Here is a 26204-nt window from a genome sequence, read left to right on the forward strand (position 1 = left end):
GTATAAGATTGTTTTCCTGACTTTCATTTAGTTTGCTGGATTTAGCTCTAATTACAAAATGTAATGGATTTTACTGTAGTTAGTTTCAATTCTTTTCTATTCATGATATTCATGACGCTTATCTTTTATACGGAAGCACCCATAAAAACACGGATTTTGCCACCCCTTCTATTTTTTAAAACTCAAAAAAGATGGCAAATTCTGGGCTTTTATGGGGTGCTTCCGGATGCTTGAATATCAAGAATTTTGAGTTTTTATCGCCTTGAATTCTGGGCGTCTCTTCTTTTCAAGAACTATTTTACTAAATATACCCTGCGTCGTTCCCTTTATAATAAGACATTGCATTATCACCATCAGGTGAAGGGCTTAGAATAAATTCTTGAATGACTCTAAAATGCTTTTATTAGATAGAGAAACTTCTCACTTTAAATTTTGACTTGTCGTCTTTTAAAGTTGGTCCTGCTGTTTTTGATCTTTTACACCCCTGTCTCAGTGCCCCGTTGGAACTTTTTCACTCATTTTACTTACTAACTCATTCAGGTTCATGCTTTACGTTTATTATTCACAGAAAAATCTAGTAAATATACGCAATAGATCTTTTTTTGGCAAAGTTTATTCATCGAATATGATTTTTGCAGATATAGAGGCTTAAAATTAATCAATTAAATTCAATTATGTCTGAGATGATTCATTATACTAGCTACGTACAGAAACCTTTTGCTTTCAAGTTGAAAGACGAATGTCCAAGCCCACATAAAAATCAATCGGACATGTCTGACCCATTTTACTTTAAAAGCCTTAGGACATGTCCGACCCAAATCAATTTTTGATCGGACAATGTGTCTGACCACCTAAATATTGTTATTTCGAGCCCTGAAATGACAACGAAATTAAACTAAATTAGACTCGTAGCAGCTCTTTGGTAAACCTTTACCGGTCATTTACCAGCCCCTAAATGACCATCTAAGGATCAATCAGATATTCAAGTACATGAACTGTTTGTGGAGTCATAAATTATTTGTTTGGTAAAGCCAGCAAATGGCAGGCTAAGGGAGAAAGAAAAAAAACTGTATACTACTTTCTTTGTTTCTGGCAAATTGCAAACTCTTTTAATTTGTTGCCAGCTAATTTTTTTTGTTATCAGCAAAAGTCTCTGCCAAATCCTTTTTGGACCTACCCCGGTGGAGGTCCTATAAATTAACCTTTGTTCGTTCGTTCGTTCGTTTGTTATTAGCTTTCCTCATGATTGGCTCATTAGTTTTTTCTGATTTTTTGCACAAAGATGCATAACTATAAACCCTCAAATGTGACAGAGCCCAATTTTCAAAAAAAAAAATTGGGGGGCAAATTTGGGCCAAAAAATGGCTATAAAACAGGTTTTTTGGACTTGTGAAAAATTAGGTCGTTAATTTTTTCAGATTTTTTGCATGAAAGTAGGTAAAAGATGGCTCAAGCAGATTTTTGTAAAAAAAGAATTTTTCAGCTCAAAAAACGCATCTTTATCTATAAGAATACCTATTAATAAGCATACATCAATGTTCTTGAAATTACTGAATTTTTTGATGAGATATGTTCTCGAAGTTTTGAATATGAAAGAATATTTCAAGAGCATGAAATTTTGTTTTCTAAACGTTTTTTTATAAGAAACAAACGACTAATTTTAATAGATCGTCACTATTTGTGTTCTGAATGATTGTTTCACGGTCACGCTTATGTAGATATCAATTATATATGTGTTAAATGTATAACCAGGTAGGTCCATGAAAGTATCACTTGTCACAAATAAAATTCATACAAAATTTTGCAGGTAAGATGCCACTAGATTTGCTAATCTAAATAATATTTGTGTGCTTCGCTTTGAGATTCACATATATCATTAACCTGGCAATCAAGCATAAAGTTATAACTCTCTTCATATTAATTCTTATTCTTAATAAACTTACTAAATTTTAGATTAAAAATATCAAATAACTAATAATGTCATTCAACTTTGGAACACCAAGTACATCCTCATCCACAGGTGGTGGATTCAGTTTTGGTAGCACAGCCAAGCCTGCAGCATCAACAACTGGATTTTCTTTTGGTGGTGCTACAACTTCATCATCGGCTGCCCCAGCTGCAGGTGGTTTTTCGTTTGGTGCTGCGAAACCTGCTGCAAGTGTTGCACCAGTTGCTGGTGGAGGGCTTTCATTTGGAGCAAAACCTGCAGCAACAGCTGCCCCTGGTGGGTTTTCATTTGGTTCTACTCCAGCATCGACTGCAACCGCAGCTCCAACAGCAGGTGGTTTTTCGTTTGGCGCAAAACCAACAGCCACTGCTACAACAACTCCATCATCAGGATTTTCATTTGGTGGTGGAGCAACCAGCACTGCAACAACATCAGCAGCAGCACCAAGCTCAGGCTTTTCATTTGGGTCATCAGCTGCAGCCGCTACAACTACCACGGCCTCAAGTTTTTCTTTTGGGGGAGCACCAGTAGCGAAGAGTGCTCCTGCCCCAGCGTTTGGAACACCAGCGAGCTCAGCAGCAACGTCAGCTGCTAAACCAACAGGATTCAGTTTCGGCACTCCAGCTGCTTCTTCATCAACGACGACCACAACAGCATCAGGTTTCTCACTCTCAACAACTGCTACTTCGGCTGCTGCAAGCACGGGTGGTTTCAAATTAGGAGGTGCCGCAACTACAAGTGCTACTACTCTGGGTGCAGGATTGAAACTTGGAGCAAGCACTGCTACCACTTCTGGATCTGCAACGGCAACAGCTTCAGCTCTGTCAACCTCTACATTGAAACAAGTTTCTTATAAGGTAAGTCTGTCTCTCGAATGGTTTAGCTTCTCGCAACCCAAGTCTGTTTTCTATTCTTATTGATAGATACTGACAGGGAAGGTTTTGGTATAATATAAAATATCAAATTGTTTAGAAAATTATAGATGCCTCATGAACAAATGAAAAATTTTATTCATGTGATAATATCATCGATCATAGTGTCCTGTAAAGGGGGCTTAAGAAAATTGGAAAAAAGTTGGAAAAAATTGTTTTCAAAGATCCAGGGGGGTGGGGATAGAGAAAAATTGCTTCAAAAGTCAAGGGTGGGGAGAAAAGATTGTTTCAAAAAGCCAGGGGAATAAAGAGTCTAGAATGTTCTTTTTTTTGTAACACAAAAAAAGGTAGCATTCCAAATTATTGATTATTAACTTTTTATTCTTTACACCAAAAATTTGTTACTGTAATTTCATTCTTTGGAAGTTTTTTTAAAAATTTTTTCATTGTATTTAAGAAGATAATGTCAATAGAAGCGACAAGTACAAACTTGCAGGAGGGAATTCTTTTGTGATATTAAGGGGAAACTAAAAGAAGGGGCAGAGGAGTTTTTTTCCATTTTCAAAGGGGCAATCAACCTACCAATACACTATCATAACTGGAATGAATGAATTTTTAGATTAGATTAGTTTTGAATTCATGAATTTTTTTTTAACTCTAGTCACTTGAAGAGACAGTTGACAAATGGCTTCACGATTTGAACGAACAAGAGAAGATATTTTTAAATCAAGCTGCACAAGTCAACATGTGGGACAGACAACTGATCGAGAATGGGGAGAAAATCAGTGAAACACACAATGAAGTAAAAGCAACTTTCTCTTTTTCTCTAGAGACTCTACTCTAATTTTGATCTAAAATACCACAAAGATATTAGTCAAGTTTAACAGACGACAGTTTAACATCAAAATTATTTGTCCATTAAAAATCAATGCAGTGACATCAGGCATTGGCAACAATGTTACGACAAAATTCTGTGTCCCTTTCAGAGACAATGACTTCAGACAATTGACTTCAATACTTCCTTGTAAATTCCAACCCAGTCTCGATAGCTATGGAGCACTCATATCCATATCCTAGAATTTTTATACCAATTCAAAAGCTTTCATAAGAGATTATCTTTTTCTGTCAAATCATTTTAATATTTATTTGTTAAGAAAAAATTCAAATGGAATGGTGTATCCTCAACTATTTTCTTGACAAAAAATTCTATATCATAATTATTAAGAATTTCTTTATTTTAAGGTGTTCATTTCAGTTTAGATAACAAGATTCTTTATTTAAGCTAACTTTTGGTAAAATTTTTCTTCAGGTTGAAAGGGTGAAAGCAGAACAATCGCGTTTGGATCGTGAGCTCGATTTCATTTTGTCTCAACAAGAAGAACTCGAGGAACTACTGAATCCCATTGAAGCACAACTAAACTCACAACAGATGATTTCTTACGCGCAACACGCTGATATTGAACGTGAACGCACTTATGGGCTTGCAGAAAACATCGACAGCCAGCTGAAACAAATGATGCAGGTATGTGATTAGTTTTAAAGAGATTTATGTGACATAAATTATCTGTTGTTGTTAAAATCTTTTTCTTGATAAAGATGGTAGGTAGGTTATTCTAGCAACATTTTACTATAATGCCCATTCTTCAAAACTATCATCAAGCATTTTTCACTTAATTTAAACTAACGTATTCGTCAACCTTTAAAGCGTTAGGAGACTGTGTTTAGGTTTCCCAGGAAGGGGTGCCATCAAAGTGTCGTGTTTGTATTGCCATTCTCATAGATAAAGAATATTGGCGTCATCTGCTTGTAAATTCGTTTCCGGTCTCCTCAAAGCTGAGCACACTCGTAGTGTATAGATAGGTGTATTATCCAAGCATCATTTCTGTTCATATTGATTATTCCTTTTTAAAATACAGAGCTTGAACGAGATCATCGATCATGTCAACACTTCCAACACGACTCCTAAAAATCAAAAAGATGACACCATGGTGCAGATTTCAAAAATTCTAAACGCTCACATGGACTCCTTACAATGGATTGACCAGAATACTAATAAACTAAAACAAAGAGTGAAAGAAGTTTCCCAAACTATGGACACACAACGTAGAGAACAAGAGAGATCTTTCAATTATAATTATGAGTGATGGCTCACTTAAACTGAGTTGCATATTTAGTGACTTTATGGGTATCACAACTCAAAATACTCAAATCATTTTTTAATCAACTTTCATGAGAAATTACAAATCTATTGATATCATTGCTGCTGCTATGATGGTTGAATATTGTCTGCTAACTAAATTCATTGCATTAAATTGTAAGGTTTTATCCAATCCTCCTGTGGCATATAGTCTATTGTTTATCGGTTTCAACATTTAGTTTTTTATGGTTTTATGGTATACAAACTGACATGGAATTATGTGTTTGTTCAAGAATCATCGATTTAAAAAATGATCAGAATACTCATCTGAATAATGATGTCGAGATCTCCTACAAATCTGACAGTAAATCCGTACACGATTGTAATGTAAATTTGATAACGTTTATACAGTTTTATTTTGCAAATAAATGTCTGTAATTTTGTATCTTGCTTCTTATTTGGCATAGAGCATCGTTCTACTATTTTGTAACATTTGAATGAAGTGAGTTGCAAAAACCTGTTTCAGCTAAATATTTTTCAAAAGGAGAGTGGGAAAATGATTTGCCAAGATGTGTAATAGACTGTGAAAGGAATATTTAGATAATGAATGATCTGAAAAGCTTTATGTCCAATCTGCGTGGAAAGAAACTCTTGGGTGTCTTCTGTCAAAAAAAGAATCCTATTGTACTTTTAAGACCATGTTACTGTATTCCCTTGTCATTCATTTCATTGTTGGGAATTTTATTTTTTAGCATATTAAAAACAAAAATAAATATACTCAAAATGAAAAATACAATCAGAGAAGAATGCGCCTACAAGAACCTTTCAGAACGCTTCATCTACACTGATAAACGAAAATTCAATTTGCAATACTCACAACTCTACGCCATACGTCTGATGGTGATGCGACCTAAGCTTGAAACAGCTGCCAAGAATAAATGGGGTGATGATATAAACATTGTTAAATTATCAGATATCACTCGAGGTGAAGAGTGTATCATTGTTGGTACAATTTTTCGCAAGATGGAACTTCAACCAAGTGTTTTGAAAGAAATTAGCAGCGAGGTTTGAAGTTGTATTTTTTTTCTGCTCTTATCTGGCACAAGACGTCGAAATAACGTTAATCTAATGTCCATAACATCCATTTGACGTTTGAACCTTGAAACAACGTCAAGTGCTATTTAGTTGGCTTGACACTTTTACACTATATTCAAAATATATGAAAACGTAAAATGTAGAAGCAGCAAATTTGTAAAACATAAAAAATGAAGCGACTGCTTAGGTAGAAATTTTCGTCATCTTTCGTGACTTCATCAGCATATAGCTCAACAAAAAATGATATCCTTTTTATATGGAAGCTAGAAATTTCACAAAAACGTAAATAATAAAAACAATTTAAAAGCTATAACTATGTACAATAAAATATCATAAAAATTCTATTCGATCGAAATTCCCTAGATACAATAATAAAAAAAAAATATATATATATATTCCTATGAGACTGCATAATAATACCGCAGTAATAATAATAAAAGAAAAAAAAAAAAAAATGGCTAAAATTGAAAAATTAGATATTAAAAGAAAATTCGCAAGGGAATATGCACGCAGACGTAGATTGAAGTATAAAAAACGAAAAAATCGACTAGAACTCCCTTCTGGGTTTTTCAGAGAAATAGTCTAAAATAAATAAAACAGAAATCTAATTACATCGGATAAAACAGTAGATCACGTAGACTTTCTGAGGCTGAGATATCTCTTCTTTCAAAAGGGTTAAAATTCATTCCTACACCACGTTTCGTTGACAAAGCTGCTCTTAAAAACGATCTTGAGCGCTTTGGGAGGAAGCTTCGGTTGAAGTGGTTTTTTCGAAACGACGAGCGTGATTTTGTGCCGGATCAGTTTAAAAAGAAATCGAACCGGTCTAAGAATTTTAACCCAAGGAACCAAGATGCAGCTATTGAGATGTATCTGATTCGTTTGGAAGAAGAAATTCTTAATCTTAACACTAGAATAAGGGAACACAATATTTCTAAGGAGGAAAGGAAAACTATTGATTCTCTACGGAATGACACTTCAATTATCATCAAGGGGGCTGACAAGGGTTCGTGTATTGTGGTTTGGGATCGGGAGGATTATCTTAGGGAAGCTGAGTCGCAGTTGGGAGATGAGAGTGTGTATGAGAAGCTCAGTGGGGATGCTGTTAGCCCGCTCATTGAGGTTGTCAAGTCTTGCATTGACTCTATTGATAAAAGAGGTGACATTCCTAGAGATACTTTGGATTATTTTCTGGTTGAAAACCCTAAGATTGGTCGTTTTTATTTATTACCAAAAATCCACAAACGACTTTACAGGGTTCCCGGGAGACCTGTCATTTCAAATTCTTCGTATTATACGGAGAATATTTCGGCATTTCTTGATTTTCATCTAAAGCCTTTAGCTAAACAGGTCAAATCTTTTGTAAAAGAAACAAATGATTTTTTGAAAAAGCTTTCTTCTCTTCCTAATTTACCATCTGATACCATTTTATGCACTGCAGACGTAGTTGGTCTCTATCCTAGTATCCCCCATGAGGATGGTCTAGAATCGCTGCGCCGTGCTTTTGATAGTAGGGATGAAAAAACAATCTCTACCAGCAGTCTTTTGGAGCTTTCGAAATGTGTTCTAGAAAATAACATCTTTGAACACAACAGTGAGGTTTTTAAACAAAACCAAGGTACAGCGATTGGTACTAAAATGGCACCAAACTATGCCATTCTCTTCATGAGTGATCTTGAAGAAAAGATTCTTGATTCGGCACCACACAATCTTAAACCTTTAGTCTGGTGGAGATATATCGATGACATCTTCTTTCTCTGGCAGCATGGTGAAGAATCTCTGAAACTTTTCTTCGACCACTTAAATAGCGATGAAACCCATAAGAGCTTTAAATTTACTTTCGAATACTCTAATACATCCATCAATTTTTTGGACGTAAGGGTTTATCGCAAGTGGGATAAACTAGCTACTGATCTCTACGTGAAGCCAACAGATACTCACCAGTATCTGGATGCTTCGTCCTGTCATGCCATTCACTCCAAGACTTCGATTCCGTACAGTCAGGCTCTTAGACTTAATCGCATCTGCTCGGAGCCCCATGAATTCGACTTACGTTGCAACGAACTGGAGACATGGCTGATCAAACGTGGGTATGATCAGAAGTTAGTTAGAACTAAGGTTCTGGATGCGCGTAGACAAAAGCGCAAGGATCTTCTACGTCAGGAGAAACGTGAGAAAACATATAAACTAACACTTACTGTCACGTTTCACCCTGCGTTCCAGAACCTTGGAGTTTTGCTTAGGAAACTACACATCATGTTGACAGGTGATAAAGATCACAAAAAGGTTTTCCGTGATGTCCCCATAGTTGGGTTTCGTCGAGGTAAAAGCCTCAAAGATCTTTTAGTCCGTGCGAAAATTTCATCTCCAGACGGCAACCGAGGCTCAAGTGGAGGATGTGACGGAAACCGCTGTCAAATGTGTCCTTTTGTCAAGAAAACCTCAGGTTTTGCAGATAACAAGAATAAGACCTATGACATTAGAGGAGTTCATCTGAATTGCAGCTCAACTAATGTTGTCTATCTTCTTACTTGCAAAACTTGTGGGATTCAGTATGTCGGTAGCTGTACAACTCAATTTAGGGCTAGATTTGCAAACTATAAGTCCTGCAATAAACGGCATAAGACTGACATTGTTTCTCAGCAACATCTTCGTGATCATTTTGATCTCCCCGGCCATTCTGGGTTTTCTGATTTTGAATTTACCCTTATCGACCAGGGTAGAAATTTTGAAGATACCCGTGAACGGGAGAGGTTTTGGCAATACAAACTTAAAACACTTCTCCCAAATGGTCTTAATGAATGTGAAGTTGTGACCCAATAAACTCCATTTTATTTTATTTTATGATTACATTTGTATTCAGTATCGAGCGCCTTTCGCTACACTTAACTGTGTCGACCTCCTTAGGGGGCTACCCTTTGGGGGTTGTATTTTAAGACATATTTGCTTATTGTATACACTTTAGGCGATCTACTGTTTTATCTGATGTAATTAGATTTCTGTTTTATTTATTTTAGACTATTTCTCTGAAAAACCCAGAAGGGAGTTCTAGTCGATTTTTTCGTTTTTTATACTTCAATCTACGTCTGCGTGCATATTCCCTTGCGAATTTTCTTTTAATATCTAATTTTTCAATTTTAGCCATTTTCTTTTATTATTATTACTGCGGTATTATTATGCAGTCTCATAGGAATATATATATATATTTTTTTTTTATTATTGTATCTAGGGAATTTCGATCGAATAGAATTTTTATGATATTTTATTGTACATAGTTATAGCTTTTAAATTGTTTTTATTATTTACGTTTTTGTGAAATTTCTAGCTTCCATATAAAAAGGATATCATTTTTTGTTGAGCTATATGCTGATGAAGTCACGAAAGATGACGAAAATTTCTACCTAAGCAGTCGCTTCATTTTTTATGTTTTTCAAAATATATGGATAGGATTGCTGTCTTTTCACATTTCAAATTTTCAAATCTTAAGAGAAGAAATGAAGACTTCGTTGCTATTTTATACAGAAGGTGTCTAGAAAAGCTCTTCGGAATTTAGGCTTATTCTCCAACTTATAACTTATAACTCTTGATTTGAATTTTTATTTTCAGGAGCGTGTATTAGCCGTGCCTCCAACTACAAAACTAGCCTCTAACGACGATGAGTTGATCTTAGAGGGTGATCAACAACGGATCGCCCTGACTGGCTCTTTTCCGCTCTCCACCGCTGTCACAGGTTAACTTGTTTATTATACTAAAAAGAGAAAGAACTTCAATATGTTTGGTTTCTAGATGAATTTTGTATTTTCCAAAAGCTACCCTTCAATTATTACCATGGTGATTAACTCCCAGCCGATTTTATCAAAAACTACTTTCTATTCAGAAAAAAGTCGTAATTATGTCTCAAGGGATATAATCACCATGGGTAATTATTTGAATACGAGGTAAGTGATGTAATTTATAAAAGGCTCTTTTTTGAATCTGTAGGAACGATTGTTGCATTAAGTGGTAAAGAGATAGAAGGTGGTAAATTTGAAGTCGCAGATCACTGTTTTGCATTAATACCAATAATGTCAAACCCTTCACCAAAAATACAACAAGACAAGTATGGTTTCGTATAATATGAAATGATTTAACATATTTTTGGACCTACCCCGGTGTAGGTCCTATAAATTAACCTTTGTCCGTCTGTCCGTCCGTCTGTAACCAGCTTTTCTCGAGATTGGCTCATTAGTTTTTTCTAATTTTTGGCACAAATATGCAAAATGGCAATGCCCAAAATGTGACGGAGTTTTGAAATATATGCTAGAAAACTGTTTTTTGGCATTTTCTCTAGATTTCATCGTTGTTTTTTTTCAGATTTTTTTGCGCAAAGGTGCGTAATAGCAATGCCCAAAACATGGCCCAGTCCGATTTTCGAGAAAAAATTTTTTCCGGTCGGAAATCGCCGTTTTTGCAAATTTTCATTGGACTTTTTCCTAATATTTCTTTGTTTTTTCACACAAAAACATTATTGATACAATGCCCACCATCAAGCATGATTCAATTGTCAATAAAACTGATTTTTGTAACCGGAACTTTCTATTTCTTTTTCTCTACTCCCCTTCCCTCTCCCCCCATCATCAATCAATGATGAAATTTAATGCGTTATGCATTTTCGCTAAACGCTATGTTTTCAGACTGATTGTTTATATTTTTCTCTTTATTGCTATCTAACTTTCATCATCAGGTAGGTCCATTCAGCATGTAGCTTGTTTTTGTTTTTTGTATGCAGATGTATGAAATGTTAAATCCAACAGAAAGTTCGACACATTGTATCCTACTACAGCCGTTTTCATGATAGCATTCATCCATTGTTCTCTCGTAGACAGTATGGCGCCGCTCCAAAAACATTGGGGCACCTTAGTCTAGCAAGCTAGGCGACTAATTTAGACATAGTAGAAATAAAGCAAAAAGTAATGGATGGAACAGATTTTGGTTTATACAAACTAAATCCCGTAAAATTAAACAATAATCGTATTATCATATAACGCCTATACTACTTTATTACACGCATTATAAACAACTCCAGTCTAGGGGCACCTGGAAGGCTTCGTAATAATCCTATAAAGACCATTTTTCAAGATATATTTCGAAACTCTAAGGTTTACATTTTTTAGAGATTTTAGAATTTTTACTAATGCTTATTTTTAACCTGTTTTAACTTGTTTTTATTTCAATTTTATTAATAAACTGATGAGCCTTAGAGTTTTGAAATATATTTCTTGAAAAATTAAAAGTTTTTGGCCTCAAATGTCACATGACTTCGAATGCCACAATGTTTTTACCCCAGTTAAAAAACCACTTTTTATTCTTTTTTTTTCAGATACGTTTTATTTATTTCCGGTTTGGAGATTGGTAGCAAACAAGGCAACTTGCTTAATACTCAACTTTTATTTGACCTCATCGCTGGACAGTTGTCAATGGGAGAGGTTTGTAGGGTTCATTCTGAGCTTCTATTATTGTGAATGACGATTCCGATAAAGATTCATATTATTATTGATAAATATCAGACACATATTTCATATCAGGACAGTGTCTGCCTATTGTTATATTATGCTGAAATAAGCAAAAAATGTTTTTATTTTCCTCTTTCTTACCAATTTTGCTCCAATGTGAAAAAGCTTGTGAATTAAAATTGAAGAGTTAAGCAAACGATATCACTCTTATCTTAAAAACAAAACCTTTATAATGGGTTATTTTTTATCTGGTACATTGTTGAGTAGTAATTACAAAGTTGATTTCATTTTTTTTAAGGATACAGGTCGACAAATCTGTAGGGTGGTGATTGCAGGGAACACGTTAAGCAAAGATACACAAGACAAAGAATCTGAAAAAGTGGTATGTTCAATTTTTTGTTTCTAAATGTAGACTAAAAAAAATCTTGAATTTATATTTTTCTAAAACTTTTGAACTTTGCTGGTTTAAATAAGTATTTTTCTCTCGAGACAAAAGTTACAGCCCTTCAAATTAGGCTGAAATGGACTCTTTTGAGGTCTCTAGATTATAAATAAACTCCTATAACATACACTCATTTTTTTTAAATATGTGTTGCCATGTTCTCAAGGCTGGAAACTTCAAAAATGGTCGGATTCGGCTGAAATTTTGCACACTTGTTCCTTGGGTGAATATATGGGGGTTTTTCTTTCATTTATTTCAAAATTTTGATTTTTAGGGGTGTGGTCACGAGTTTTAGCCTCAAAACGAGGCTAAAACTTTGGGGCACGATAGACTTCAGAATTTCCGATTTGGCTGAAATTTTACAATTGCTCCTGCGCTGAATATCTCGGGGTGATTTTTTCATTTTTTCAAAATTTTCATTTAAAGGGCATGGTCAAAAGGTTTAGCCTAAAACGATGCTAAAACTGTTCTTTTAGCAAAAATTTTATTTTTTAATTTTTTAATTTTTATTTTGTATATTTACAATTTGACCTACGAGTAATTTAAAAGATACTGAAGTTGAGCCTGAGTTGAAGTTAGCACGTTCGACGTAGTTTTGTAAAATGTAATCAAATTCATCAAAATGTAAAGAATTCAGGAAATTGACTAAAACGTGAATTTATATGAAAAAGGAGAAGGAAAATGTCAGTTTTAACAAATATTTCCTAAAGATGCATTTAAAAGTATTGGACTATAGACAAAACCAGCCATCTGGAAGCTCTCAAAATGAGAAAAATGTCAAACATAATTATTTGTATGGAAAGGGTTTCATTTTGATAAAAAGTTTTCATTGACGGAAAAAACTATGGGGAGGGTGGTATTTAAATTTTCACTCATTTTCAAATTAAAAGACGAATATTATTTCTTCAAATTTCCCAACATAGCAAATCCTTTTTTGGAGAAAATCGACACTGTATTTGAGACTTTCCACTGTTTAGGTAAACAGTGCCTTGTGTTAAAGATTAGCTGCACCTGGCTGAACGAGAACAGAATTCACTCAAAGGTCGTATGAATACAGATATAACGTTCGGTGTTAATGCTAGCAAAATTTCAGTCCATTCGTGATATACACCACTGCAATGACTTCACGAAATTATGCAACTTTTCTCTGCTTTTCTGTTTTTTTTTTCCACCCAATACGTCACTTTTTCTATTGTTGAAGTGACGTACTGGGTGGAAAATTTTCAAACTTCTTAGATTAATATACTTATTTGAAGAACTGCTATTATTCATGATATACACCATTGCAATGTCTTCCACGGACCCAACAGCTGATTGGTTGAAAGTGACGTGTATTTTACGTCACTTAAAACCAATCAGCTAGGGTCCATGATGTAATGTCAGAAGACATTGCGATGGTACATACCATGAATATCATGAACACGGATATCTAATATAAAACACTAGATAGAGCTACTCCGTCCCTAACTTAAGCAAAATAATCTGCTATCTTTGATAAGTAGACCATAGTTCGTTGCCGACAATTTGAGCGATCAAGCCTATCTTTTGCTTAGTCGCTTCGCGCCATTCGGGTTTTTTTTTGTTTGGTTAAACTAATTGCCGTTACCGATCTGTGACCTACTTTCAGCAAAGATGGCGCATTATTTTTGTTCACCTGCCGTTGCTTGGGAGATACAGAGTAGCTCTATTTAGTGTTTTATTTAAGATATCTATGATCATGAATTGTATCAAGAACATAAAACTAATTTTCTAAAGTCTTTGAAGAACCGTGACCGTGCTGGAAAATAAAACAGGCAAAAGATTAGAAGCGTAAAATTAATATGGAACAGTGCTTTGCCTTCCTACGAACCTATAATTCATCAAAAAATAAAGATGTCATACTTTCATATCATCCCATATTTTCAGCTTCTAAATTTGTTTTTGGTCTAATGGTCTTCGCCTGTAACGTTGCTTTGATCTATGGCTTACACAGAAATTTCAAGAAATGGTGTTTATCGCAAAAGCTTTACGTCTATCTTTCCGTAACGGATTCGATATTGTTTTTGACGTTGCTTTATTTCGGAGTGACGGAAATCCAACAAGATAAGACGTGTTTTGATGAGTCTCTTGGGATAGCTGTTTCAACTTATTCAATCGCAACAGGGATAGGAACTTTTTTGACGATCTCATTTCTCAGGAATTTCGCCATAAGAAAGCCGATACGGAAAATATCGACAAACAAAGTGAAATGCTTCCTTATTATTTGGCATCTGTATATTATTGGGAAGTCCAGCATTTCATTCATCAGTTATTGGCCAAAATACAATACTACTGAAATTGTTGGATTCTATTGGGTGATGGTGATCCTGACTTTTATTTTGGACAGTGGAGCATTCTTAATTTTAAACCTCTGGTCAAGGAAAGTACTGCAAACCCAGACTTCACTTGGTATCGAGGTGCAGAGGGATATTCGAAGGAAAACTAACCAGAAAGCCGTTTCCACACTGAACTTGCTGTCTCTGGTGTACACAGCGTGTATTTCGTTGGTGGTTCTTTTCTACATACTGGCTACTATTACCATATATGTGAGCTATGAAGGTTTTGTTGAAGTTTTGAAATGGTTCCCCATTGTGCACGCTCCGTTGTATTTGAGTTCGGGTGTCAATGCTGTGATATACATTTACAAAGACGATAAATTGAGAAAATAGTACAAACATCTATTTTGTCGAATACGTCGGATGGAAAATTCATGATTATGTTACACTACTACAATGATTTCAAAGAAATTATGTAACTTTACTGGTTTATGCTACCTATTACGTCTCATTTAAGCCAATCAGCTTTTGTAAAATTGGTGAACTGCCCGAAGAAACTGCAGGGGTAGACATCCTGTGTACAGAAAGAATTTGACAAGCGAATTCGGACTACCGATTGAAAAAAAGTGATATTCACCAAAACATAATGACAGAACAGAGCATTTCCAAACGAATCATCTCTCTAAGTTTAGCACGGTAGATGAATAAATTTAACTAGAAGATATTGCAGGGGTAGACATCCCAAACACAACTACAGAGACGTGCGATGCACAAAATAATGTGGCGAGGAAAGCAACCATTGTCGTTAAGTTAAGCACGCTTGACCACTAAATTTAAGAGAAAGTATGATAATAATTGGTTTAAAATACAAACTAACGCCACACCGTAATAGTAATCACATCAACACAATGTGTTATTTATATGTGTTATGTCATAACACCTATAATACTGTGTAACACATATTATAAACAAGCTCCACTCTAGAATATGTCACATACTTACTTTATTGGGCGATTTGTAGTAATTTCGTATTATTTAAAGTCAGTTTAAATAAAAAGTCAAAATCAAGTAAAAATACCTCGAGTAGCTTGCCTTCGCCATCCATTGTTGGGAAGAATTTTGAACTATGAATAGACTACTTCTGGCTGAACTTTGTTTTTTGATAATTTTTTATAACAATGAGTCCAGTAAAATACTGTAGACTAGGAGCACTTGACGAGGTCGCTATTTTGAAGATAAAAACACATTATTTCAAAGCAAGAAAAAAACCTTTGGAGTTGAAAAATGAATAACAGATTTTCAATCCCTTATTTTCCAATAAAAAGCTTAGTTCAGCCTATTTTTACTCTTCCAAAAGCAACTAAAACCTATTTTACACAGGTTGCATAAGCAAAAGTTCCATTTATTCCCGTACCACTTGATCTCACCAGCCAGTCTAGCAAAAAGTTAAGTTGACCCGGGCTAAACTATGAAGTGTTAAATTGCCATTTAAGCTTTTTCTCGGTTAATCTGGTATGAACTTATGGAAAGATAACCGAATGTTTTCAAAAGTTTTTTTATCATGGAAAGGTAGGCCATACGGGGACCAAACTTTTTTTCTCACCATTGCCTTAAATCTCCTTAAATTTTGTTTTTTGTTCCCTGATTTGGAATTAGGTAATTTTGAAATTTGTTTCAAAGCAAACTTTAACAAAGCAATTTGATCGTGATCGTGATTTTAAATAGGGTGATGAAAATTATGAAAATAATGACCTTATTTCCTTTTCAGGCGAAATATTTAACGAAACACGTTCAAGCGAAGACAGTAGATGCCATCAAAACGTTAGACGAGCTTCTCACTCAACTAGGGGTAAAGTTTTTATAATGCTTTATAAATTGTGTAATTTCCAACATTAACAGCCCGTAAACGAGTGCTTTCTATAGCGTCTTCCACGTTTGGCTGTTAAAGCTTCATTTATTCTCAACTTCAGTTGAGCTAGAATCTGAGAATGTCTGTTTGTCTGTGTGTGTATATGTCCCAAAACTTTTGGGCAGCCTGGAGACTTCAAAAATTGTCGGATTTGGCTGAAATTTGGCACACTTGTTCCTTGGGTGAACATCTGGGGGTGTTTCTTTTTCATTTTTTTTTCATTTTGATTTTTGGGGCCTGGGGATGAGTTTTTCGCCAAAATGAGGCTAAAACCTTAGGGCAGCCATTGGCTTAAATTTGGCACACTTTTTCCTTTGATGAATATCTGAGGGTGTACAGTTGGGCCTATAAATAATTTGAAGCTACTGAAGTTAAGCCCAGTGCGTTGCGCACGTTCGACTATTTCCAATGGTTTTCAAGTAAATTTATGCCAAGCATTCTTTAGACTAGTAAACTAGTCGGTTATTACTTATAACCTTATAATAAAACTGTCAATCAAATAATGTAAACACTAATTAAATATTCAGCGTGCGTGAGAGAAAAGGAAAATAACCGACTAGAAGCTACTTCCAACGCCTTTTTTTCTTCACCTAAAATCGTAAGGAGAGACATACAGATTTCTGTATGTCTGACCCGTGCGGGATTGCATTTATTTCTCTTTCTGTTTATTGCGTTTTTAGAAATGCTCATTTATTTATATGTTCCCATGTTCAATGTTACTATGAAATATTATTTAGTCAAAAAAGTTGGATGGATTCTCAAAAACCTAAAAAAAGTTGTAAAATTAAACAACGTTTTTTGAGGGAAGTAGCTTCTAGTCGTTGAAATTCAGAAAAGAGACGCAACTTCTATTTGGAGCTTGATTTTTTGTATAATGGGTCTGTTTTCAACGACTAGTTTACTAGTCTAAGCATTCTTTTGCTTTTTGATTTACTGTGATTCTCGCTGATGTAGTACTAATGCAGTCGAGCTATAATTTAGGGAAATAAAACCTTGTTTACAAAATTTCACGAAAATGTTAACCCAGCTCGCCTTATTTCAAGAATAACGATGAAAATACCGCTTTCGTAATAAAATCCAAATGCATTCCTCTAATCATATTCGATATTAAAGATTAAATTTTAAATCATACGGAAATTGAAAAATCTTCTTATCGGCTCGGTTATTTTCAGTTTCTTCCTTATGTACAACAACCTTTTTTATCTCCATAGTCTTGTGTACCCGTTGACGTGATGCCAGGTGAATACGATCCAACCAACCAGTTCTTACCTCAGCAACCTCTCCATAAGTGTATGCTCCCTTCCGCTTTCTCTTACTCGACCGTTCAAAGTGTCACCAACCCCTACGATATCGAGATCGACGGGCGTAGGTAAGTTCTTCTTTCAGTGTTAAAAGTTAAAACGCTTTCCCGTCTCAAGATTCCGCATATAATTCAACAAATTTTAAGAACATGTGCTAATTTGCTATGTAAAATCCACCTTTAACCACTGAAATTCAAACGGTCGACACCGCCTTGCCTTCCCTCTTTTCTTTTGCAATAGTCGGTACAGTTCGGTGGAGAATTGACTTATTGGAGGTTCTATAGAAGCCAACTTAAAGCGTTCTTTCAATCTTTTTCAAACAAGAATTGAGTCTGTCTTATCTCCGTCGAACTGATGTCTTATCAAATGATAATTAAGCAGGAATTCGGCTGTCTGAAGAACTCCCTAAACATTTCACAGCGTTCATCTATTATCCACATGAACATTAAATGTACGTTGAATCGTACGTGTGTCAGCTGGAAAGTTAAGGTTGTTATGTCTAACGCCTTCCTTTTCTCCGGTGGCTTTCCCCTTTTATAAGAAAATTTTCTTTAAGAAGCCTCCCTCTTTTTGTACCGCTTTCGATAAAAATGACATGTAACTAGATGATTAAAGATGTATATGTATAAGCGGTCATTTTTCTTTGTAACTTTAGATCAATTTTTAACGACGGCTGAAACTCGTCCCCTGCGTATTATCAGCTTTTTGATGCTTACTGATAGCGCTAGATAATAATCTTTGGCGTCAATCAGTAACGTAAATAAAGCCTGGGATACACGGGGACGAGGTTGGCGAAGGCTCTATTGTCTGCAAATTCGTAAACCTGTAACTATTTTGTGAATATATTTCAGGATTTTAGGTACTTCAGGTCAAAACGTCACCAATATATATCAGTTCGCCGGGATGGAGAAAAGACTACATATTATGGAAAGTAATCTGAACGCTGCTCATATCTCACCGACCTCTCCTGATACTCTAAGTAAGATTTGAATCCATACATGATACCTAGGCATCACAAAGTTAGCTAGACTGGAGTAATTTATAGTCCGTGTGTATTATGTGTATTATGATATTATGATGACTATTACGGGATAATGTAAGTTTGTATAGACTACGCTTTGTCCCTTCCATTATTTTTTGCTTATTTATAATATATAAATTACTTGTCTGGCATGCTAGACTAAAAGGTAGCCCCTCTCATCATTGTTATCAGATTGACTTTTGATACTCAAACGTTTTTATTTACATACTGGGAGATTTCACTTACTTTTCAGTAATTATTTCAATTGACCCTAAAACTCCTTCATGCAAAACTGTTTTTATTTTGCTTTCCACAGGTTGTTATCCATACTTCGAAAAGGATCCATTCGTTTTGGAAGATTGTCCTCACATTTATTTCGCCGGCAATCAACCACGACTTGAATCGAAAACTATCAAAGGTTTGTCTATTGGTCTATGCTACAAGGAGTTTAGTTATTTAACGAAACGAATGTTAAGGTAGAACATTCGACTACGATGCGCAAAGTCGTATGTTAGATCCTTGGGCGGGTCATATCAGACTCCAAAATTGTACTTGATGCCTCTCTGCTTGATGTTCAGAAATTAAGGAGTTTGGTATGGGTGAGTCGAGCAGTCCAGGGAGAAAAAGTGGCTACCTTCGTGTTGATAGCTATCGAAAGAGGATCGTTTGGGTTTTTTCCGAATACGGCAACGAGACTTACTAAGTTCTTTAATATAGTAACGGAGCATTTGATGGTGAGAAGATTTGTTTTAGTTGGAGATGGGTGTAAGAGTTTTTTACTACTAAACAGGCCAGAGAGCTTGTTAAAAATAAGGAGAGTTGAGGTGTTTGAACTATGGAAACTCCGCTATTTGGTTGTTTTAACGTTATTTTATTTAATTCACGATATACACCATTGCAATGTCTTCTGACTATACATCACGGACCCAACGGCTGATTGGTTAAATCAGTCAATACGTAAAATCAGTCAATACGTCATTTTCAACCAATCAGCTGTTGGGTCCTTGATGTTATATCATAAGACATTGCAATATGGTGCATATCGTGAATATGAGGTGTGCTGAATACTTGAAGGACCGGACCTCCCAAATTCTCCTACTGTAAACTTTTACCCTCCTTTTACAGATGATGGTGACAACCCGATACTTTTACTCTGCATCCCATCATTCGCTACCACGCAATCATGTGTGTTGGTTAACCTGAAAGACTTATCGTGTCATCCTTTATACGTCGATGCTGACATGTTCAACGAGAATTACGAAGAAACGAGTGACTTGAATGGCGAAGCAAAGAATAGTGGAGAGGAGGATGAAAAGATGGAAGAGTAGATAAACGAATGGTTGTTGTTACACAAAGATATCCGAAGCTTTTTTGCTTGCTCTTTTGATTCGAGCGATGCGATTTGATGGGTTCCATTTTCATGAATATTCGAGTTATAGTTCGTATTGAAATCATTATGAATCATTCCATGGTCTCATTCGACGTTCTCATTTGAGGAAAGTATTGAAAAAATTCATACATGTGTCGAACAGGGAAAGCAAAGAGTCTTCAAGAAGACTTAGCTATGAAAGTATGGTTATGGTGCAGAGAATTTCCGTACAAGTTAATTTCTATCATTATACAATTAGAAGGAAGTTTCATACATTCAGTTTGATTACAGTTAAAATACTTTATTAGTGTTAAATATGTAAGATAACCACACTCCATTCTCCGCATAGACAAATTGTACATAGCTTTAGCATATTATATCATTTGCATATTTATATCAATTCTATATTGAATAAAGATTAATTCCGCGCGAAAGCGTTTTTAATCTTTGCTTTTCTCTGGTTTTATTTTGCAATATTAGAAAATGGTCTCTGGTTTTTGTAATAATTTTCCATACTTTTAGTATGTATTCAACCAGATTCAACCAACTTTGTTATATTTTTCCTCTAGAAAAACTCAAAATAAAAAAAAAGACAAATTAAAAATAAATAAATAAATTTAACTAGAAAAACAAAGACGAATTTAAAAAACGAAACAGGAATAAACATGAGTGACGAAGAAACGAAAGAACAAATCAATGATAGCAATGTAGAAGAAGAAGAAACAAAAAAGAAAAAGAAGAAGAAGAAGAAAAAAGTTCAGGTTTACATTTTTCTAGCATATTGGACATCCCCTTCATTTTTCTAGCAGTTGGGTTTTGAACCTCCATATAATTCCAATGTCTTCTGAACACTGCAAACCCTCATAAGTTGTCTCCAAATTATGTTTCCTTTGCGTTATTGAGCTATGAAGAATATTTCATGAAAATTATTCCTACTTAAATTACTCTCAAGCGTTTAATAAACGGAGGGGGGCTGGAAATTTTGATAAATTGGGGGACCTAATTACAGATGGTTTGCATCCCCTTTATTCATTCGCCAAAAACTGGAAACTTGTTATTATTTGCTTAGGCGGAAGAAATAGAAGATGAAGATACAACAGAAATAGCAGACAAATCGACCAAAAAAGAAAAGAAACGTAAAAATAAGGTATCTTCTTTTACAGCTTTACCTATCTAAGACATATGGCGTTCTAAGTGTGAACGCCATGCTAAGACACCATTACAGCATGAAAACACTTCAATGAGGAAGGGTATAATTTCAATAGAGATGCCAAACTTACAATCATCGAACAGCTGAGAAACACTGAAGGAAATAAAAGCCAGCTAAAGAACACCATTCTAACACGAGAGAACTTTTGGATTTACAAACTCTAAACCTTAAAACCCAAGTGTTTAAACCAAGAACTAAACTGATAGCGCCTTAAGTCTGTGTTTACCTGAGAGTTGGTGGACTACTTAATCCAGGTGGGGTGCCCTCAAAAAACAATATGTCAACGATATTTTTGAAAACTTCAGGGGATCTCAGAAAAATGGGGAAGGTGTATAAAAGTTGCCGATAATCCAGGATCTCAGAAATCTCGGCTATAATCAAGGGAGGGTTTGGCGTTCTGACCTGTTCAATGCTGCTTTATGAATTGATGAAACATTTGCAATTGACCCAATACAAAAATAATTAAACTGTGGAAATTTTCTTTACTTTTTTTAAAAAATTGCAAAAATTCTGAAAAAATCACGAAAAATATTTTCCGGAATAGCTCATTACACGCTGAGATAAATGTGACACGACAGATTTCTTTTTTATTTAAACATCTCAGGAGGAGAATCACGATGCTGAAGAAACTATAAACGAATCAACAAAGAAGAAAAAGAAAAAGAAAAAATCGAAAGCAGAAAATGAAAATGAAGATGAAGAACCCGATGAAATAGTTGAAAAAGTAATGAATAATGATTTCGGGATCTAAATTAACGCTTGTTTCTGCCTTAAAGGGATCATCAGATGATTTTTTATATTTGGCTTAGAGATACCTTTTATGGTGCAGAGGGACACCTCTATATCTTTTAACCCAATTTTTTTCTAAAGCTGAGATATTTGACTTTGAAATCTCTAAAAATGAGTCCTTACACAGTCTTTACGTTGAATTTCTATTGTTTTCGAGTAAAAATTTGAAAATTCAAAGTCGAATATCTCAGCTTTGGGAAATAATCAGGTCAAAAACTTTGGAGGTGTTTCTTAGGACCATAAAAGGTATCTCTAAGCCAAATATCAAAAATCATCTGATAATCCCTTTAAAGTACCACATGGTCACTCTTTTCTATAAAAACCAAAAAATATGTTATGTGGCTCGGTTGTTCTTATTTTTTGGCATTTTGAGCCTAAAATTGTCCTTACCCTGTTTGTTTTTCTAGAACAAAACTGAGAAAAACAATTCAGTATTGCCTTTTAATTGTTTTTATTTTTGGCATTTTTGAACCTCCTTGTTTTTGTAAAATATGGTTTTTATAAAAAGGTATGATGAAGTAGTTCTTTAGAAAAAGTAACAAAATTGTTTCATTACTAGTTAACGACCAACCAAATCAAATAAGAGCTTGTAAAAACTCCATCTCGTCCCATTTATGCCAACTAGAATTGTCTGACCAATCCGTTAGGGTGTGATTATGACGTATTGAAAGAAAGAAATATCCAACAAATTAATGGCTCTGCTCAATCTTTTTCTACAGGAAGAATCAACGAAGCCCATGAAAAAGAAGAAGAAAAATAAGCCATCAGTAGAAGACGATGATGAAGAAACGAAAGAAGTTGATGAAACCGAAGAAAGTTCAAGCAAGAAAAAGAAAAAGAAAAGAAAAAACGAAGATTCTGATGACCAGAGTAAGTGAAGAGAAACTGCAGGAAATCTTTAAATTCGAAAACAAGTAAACTATCATTATAAAAATCAAATGCTCTTTTTTGTCCCTTTCAGCGCTCACAAAATCTCAGTAGCGACACTATGTGATCTTGCTTAGCGACATCTTGAAACTGTGTGTATAGACCATATTTCATGGTCGAAATAATGAGTAATAAGGATAACTTGCGCTCCCATAACGGCTTCCCGTTCTAGACGCAACCCTCCCCCCCCCTGAAATTCTAGACCAATAAGAAGTCGTGATCAGGGTGCGTAGGTCCTGATTACCCACGATTCATTTCACCATGGAATTATTATAGACACTGGAAAAAACAACTGGCTTAGTTTTGCCAATTTCTTATGTACAAGCCTTGTCCGCAGTAATGACATTATTGTTCACCCTCCTTCCACCATTAACATGATTCTTCATAGCATTTTAATGGGGGGGGGGGTTTGTAATTTTACGGTGTGACGGGATTGGCCCTTTTTTAGTACGGTATTACGGGATTTGACGAAAAAAGAGACGGGAAAACGGTATTTTAAAATCAGACGGTGACGGTATTTAGGTACATTTTTGCTCTGTACAAGCCGGTGTGACGGTGTTATTATTTTTTCAATTTTCGGGATTCCGGGATTCAGCAAAATTTTTGACGGGAAAACGGTATTTCGAACCCCTACAACCCCCCCCCCTTTAATTGCATTTCTCATCAAAACTCACTTATCTGATTCCCAAATGAGTTCTCCTCCGAGGGTCAAAGTCATCTGGTTAATTACTAATTATACGTCGTTATGACATTTTAAAATGCGAGAAAGATGCAAAAACATGCTATGTATAAGAAATTGAATATTGACACCAGAAATTTTTAAACTTCAACCTCAAAAAATCCACCGTGCCACCACGTGCCACCAAAAGATTTTAATATCACAGTAGAGCTATGAGACTCACGTCTAATATATGTCAATCTCAGCTCTTCTCGGAGAAATATTGGAAAGATATTCCCAATTTAAAATTTCGTGTTATTATAAGCATTTTGTTTGGTTTTACTCGTCTGATGATGTTTTTCTCACACCAGATTTCATAAATGTATTCGCTTAGTATTCTAGCATTTATTTTCTAACTTTTGCCCAGCAAAAGTACGCATAGAAAAAGTTCGAGAACTTTTTAGAAATAAGAGTATTAATAATTTTTCAAAATCAGAGTCCTTCGAGCCGCCATGACAGTTGTCTTTTGCGGACAAAGCCTGTACATTGATTGTTTTCTGAAACAATAGAAAGACAATACTTCGCTCTCCACCGTTTCATTCGATGTTTATCCAGAGTCTCCATAATAAATCCATGATTTCACTAAGACTCATGCTGATAAGGAAGTTATTTTTATGATTCCAGATACGGATGACGAAGACGCAACCAACGAAAAACCATCAAAAAAGAAGAAGAAAAAACATAAACAAGAGGAAGATGAATGCACGAATAGTGGTGAAGATTCTCCACTAAAGAGTGTCAAGGATGTGGTAAATGATGATGACGGTAAAAAGAAGAAGAAGAAAAAGAAAATGGAACGAAGAAAAATGAGTGATTCTGAAGAAGAAGAAGAACCTAAAAAAGAAGAGGTATTTTTATCTTATTGAACTCCATCTTTCTAACAAGGTCAATATGACTTTTGATGGACTTTGGGCTCCATCTGGGCTATGCGGGCTGTACTTTAATAAACCCTTTTGAAAAAAGATGTATTTACAGGGGTTGTGTTTGTGTTTACCAGGGTCGAATGGCATCAAACTTGAACTTAATACTTTTTTAGTTTTAGGTTTAATATTCTCAAATGAACTCCGGTTTAATTTTTATATTGTTTTATTCTACAGAAAGCGCCGTTCACAGGACAATGGGGGTCCGCATCGTTGGGCGATGAAGATAGAAACGATAAATTCTTTCGTCTAATGGGAGGTTTCAAAAAGTCCAACGCCAGCAGCGATCAAAATGCATCAAAGTCATTTGCTTCGAATGCGCCAGATGCTAGGCGGCAAGAAAGACTTTATAAAGGCCTTGAAAATCAATATGAACAAGCATTTCAAACGTCTCGACAGAATCGAGGTAAAGGGTTAGGATTTTCTCAATAGTTTTGCTTGTTGTTGCTTTTCTATTTGATGTTTTTTGTATATTTTTTATAACCAGATTTTTATAGATGGCTCAAGATTGAGAAAATGACAGCAATAAAGTAAAAAGACAGTAAAGTAAATTTGAAACAACTTGTTTGTTTAACTCGACTTTTTTCTTACTTTCGCTTTCCGTGAATTATATACTTCTCTACTATAGAAAATAACTTATTTTCCCGAGGAGTAGAAACCGTTTGGCGAATTTTATTTAATCATTTCCCTAATATTTTTATCGACAAAATCAAGTTAGGGGATTTTACAGTACTACCCAGGTACTGCTCTAAATTGTATGAAAGATATTCTATACATACATGAGTTGCCTTTAAACAAACTAGTAAATATTTTTGTAGCTGCCATAAATTGTCATAAATAAGTCTTGTTCCAAATTTCCTCTTACACCATATTGGAGTCAAAAAGACCTTGGTCGACGAAAGTAGTCAGATTGAAATACTCGTGTTAAATTCTTGACATATGCAGTTTTTACTTATCCTATGTAATACATATTTAGATAAGACGCGTCATAAACCGCTAAAGAAAAACAATGTCGAAAATGTGGAATATTCTGTCTTAAATCTTGTGATAAAACATTTTTTTCGCTTTATGACAAGTGGTTGGCCTGTCTGTGATGATATTTTACAGGACTTTTTTTTTTAAATAGTTAATTTTGTGAAAGTTTTGGTTTGTATCTATGAGGAGACTGCCGTCGTGGCTAATGATGATCTTGACTGACCCAAGTGCACAGTTCATAATCATAAGTTTAGAATACCGTATCCTTCCTTTGCTGAAAGAAAAGAGGTGTGTCGATGATGCGTTCGAAAAAGGACCCTTTAGTACAATCAAGGTCATAATATTTTGATAATTTTGGTTATTTTAACGTTTTTCAAGATTTAAAGTTCCGGCGAGAAAGTCGATTTTGGGCTATCTCTTTAATTTCATCGAATATTTCAATTCGGGAGGGGTTGGCAGACTTACAGGCTATATTCTGAGCCTTATTGGACTATTTTTGAACTTTTGAATGCTAAGATCCTAAGGTCCTAAGTCTTAAGTCTCATGTTAAAACTCAGAGTTAAAACTCTACCCTTCCAACCTACTTTAGAGCACTTACAAATCGCTTGTGGTTCGAAAACTTCCCGGTGTATTTCCCTTTTTTCTCAAATATTATGACCTTGATTGTAGGACTATAAAATTGAAATTAGAAATGTTTTCTGAATTATTGAATTATGCTGGATTTTCAAGGCGGGGAAAAGTCTGTTGCGCTGTTCCGATACTATGGTCCTGGCTTCTGATTGCCT

At 35.1% G+C, this 26204-nt stretch overlaps 3 protein-coding genes across 3 annotated transcripts; all 3 read left to right on the top strand.

Moving 5' to 3' along the window:
- The first annotated feature begins 1945 nt into the window (after nt 1–1945).
- Nucleotides 1946–5400, top strand: LOC136797839 (nuclear pore glycoprotein p62-like). Its single transcript, XM_067054421.1, has 4 exons — nt 1946–2805; nt 3482–3622; nt 4130–4342; nt 4737–5400. Exons 1-4 carry the CDS (start codon nt 1978–1980, stop codon nt 4962–4964), a joined length of 1410 nt encoding a protein of 469 aa, XP_066910522.1. The 5' UTR covers nt 1946–1977; the 3' UTR covers nt 4965–5400.
- A 309-nt stretch (nt 5401–5709) lies between these two features.
- Nucleotides 5710–20324, top strand: LOC136797840 (DNA polymerase delta subunit 2-like). The gene is made up of 10 exons (XM_067054422.1): nt 5710–6022; nt 9659–9782; nt 10034–10151; nt 11412–11517; nt 11843–11926; nt 16049–16129; nt 17401–17558; nt 18342–18469; nt 18828–18929; nt 19637–20324. The coding sequence occupies exons 1-10, from the start codon at nt 5741–5743 to the stop codon at nt 19837–19839; spliced, it is 1386 nt and encodes a 461-aa protein (XP_066910523.1). The 5' UTR covers nt 5710–5740; the 3' UTR covers nt 19840–20324.
- A 123-nt stretch (nt 20325–20447) lies between these two features.
- Nucleotides 20448–25005, top strand: LOC136797841 (protein FAM133-like). Its single transcript, XM_067054423.1, has 6 exons — nt 20448–20641; nt 20950–21027; nt 21695–21814; nt 22599–22749; nt 24149–24372; nt 24622–25005. Exons 1-6 carry the CDS (start codon nt 20546–20548, stop codon nt 24874–24876), a joined length of 924 nt encoding a protein of 307 aa, XP_066910524.1. The 5' UTR covers nt 20448–20545; the 3' UTR covers nt 24877–25005.
- Nucleotides 25006–26204: the final 1199 nt, after the last annotated feature.

This window comes from Clytia hemisphaerica, unplaced genomic scaffold, assembly GCF_902728285.1.
Source record: "Clytia hemisphaerica strain Z4C2 unplaced genomic scaffold, Clytia hemisphaerica genome assembly, whole genome shotgun sequence".
In the NCBI taxonomy this organism is placed as follows: domain Eukaryota; kingdom Metazoa; phylum Cnidaria; class Hydrozoa; order Leptothecata; family Clytiidae; genus Clytia; species Clytia hemisphaerica.

Coding starts and splice junctions, on each gene's coding strand:
- LOC136797839 (XM_067054421.1), top strand. CDS start 1,978: ATGTCATTCAACTTTGGAACACCAAGTACATCCTCATCCACAGGTGGT. Junction 2,806..3,481: donor TGAAACAAGTTTCTTATAAG/GTAAGTCTGTCT, acceptor TTTTAACTCTAG/TCACTTGAAGAGACAGTTGA. Junction 4,343..4,736: donor AGCTGAAACAAATGATGCAG/GTATGTGATTAG, acceptor TTTAAAATACAG/AGCTTGAACGAGATCATCGA.
- LOC136797840 (XM_067054422.1), top strand. CDS start 5,741: ATGAAAAATACAATCAGAGAAGAATGCGCCTACAAGAACCTTTCAGAA. Junction 10,152..11,411: donor CCAAAAATACAACAAGACAA/GTATGGTTTCGT, acceptor TTTTTTTTTCAG/ATACGTTTTATTTATTTCCG. Junction 11,927..16,048: donor ACAAAGAATCTGAAAAAGTG/GTATGTTCAATT, acceptor TTTCCTTTTCAG/GCGAAATATTTAACGAAACA.
- LOC136797841 (XM_067054423.1), top strand. CDS start 20,546: ATGAGTGACGAAGAAACGAAAGAACAAATCAATGATAGCAATGTAGAA. Junction 20,642..20,949: donor AGAAGAAGAAAAAAGTTCAG/GTTTACATTTTT, acceptor TTATTTGCTTAG/GCGGAAGAAATAGAAGATGA. Junction 21,815..22,598: donor CCGATGAAATAGTTGAAAAA/GTAATGAATAAT, acceptor CTTTTTCTACAG/GAAGAATCAACGAAGCCCAT.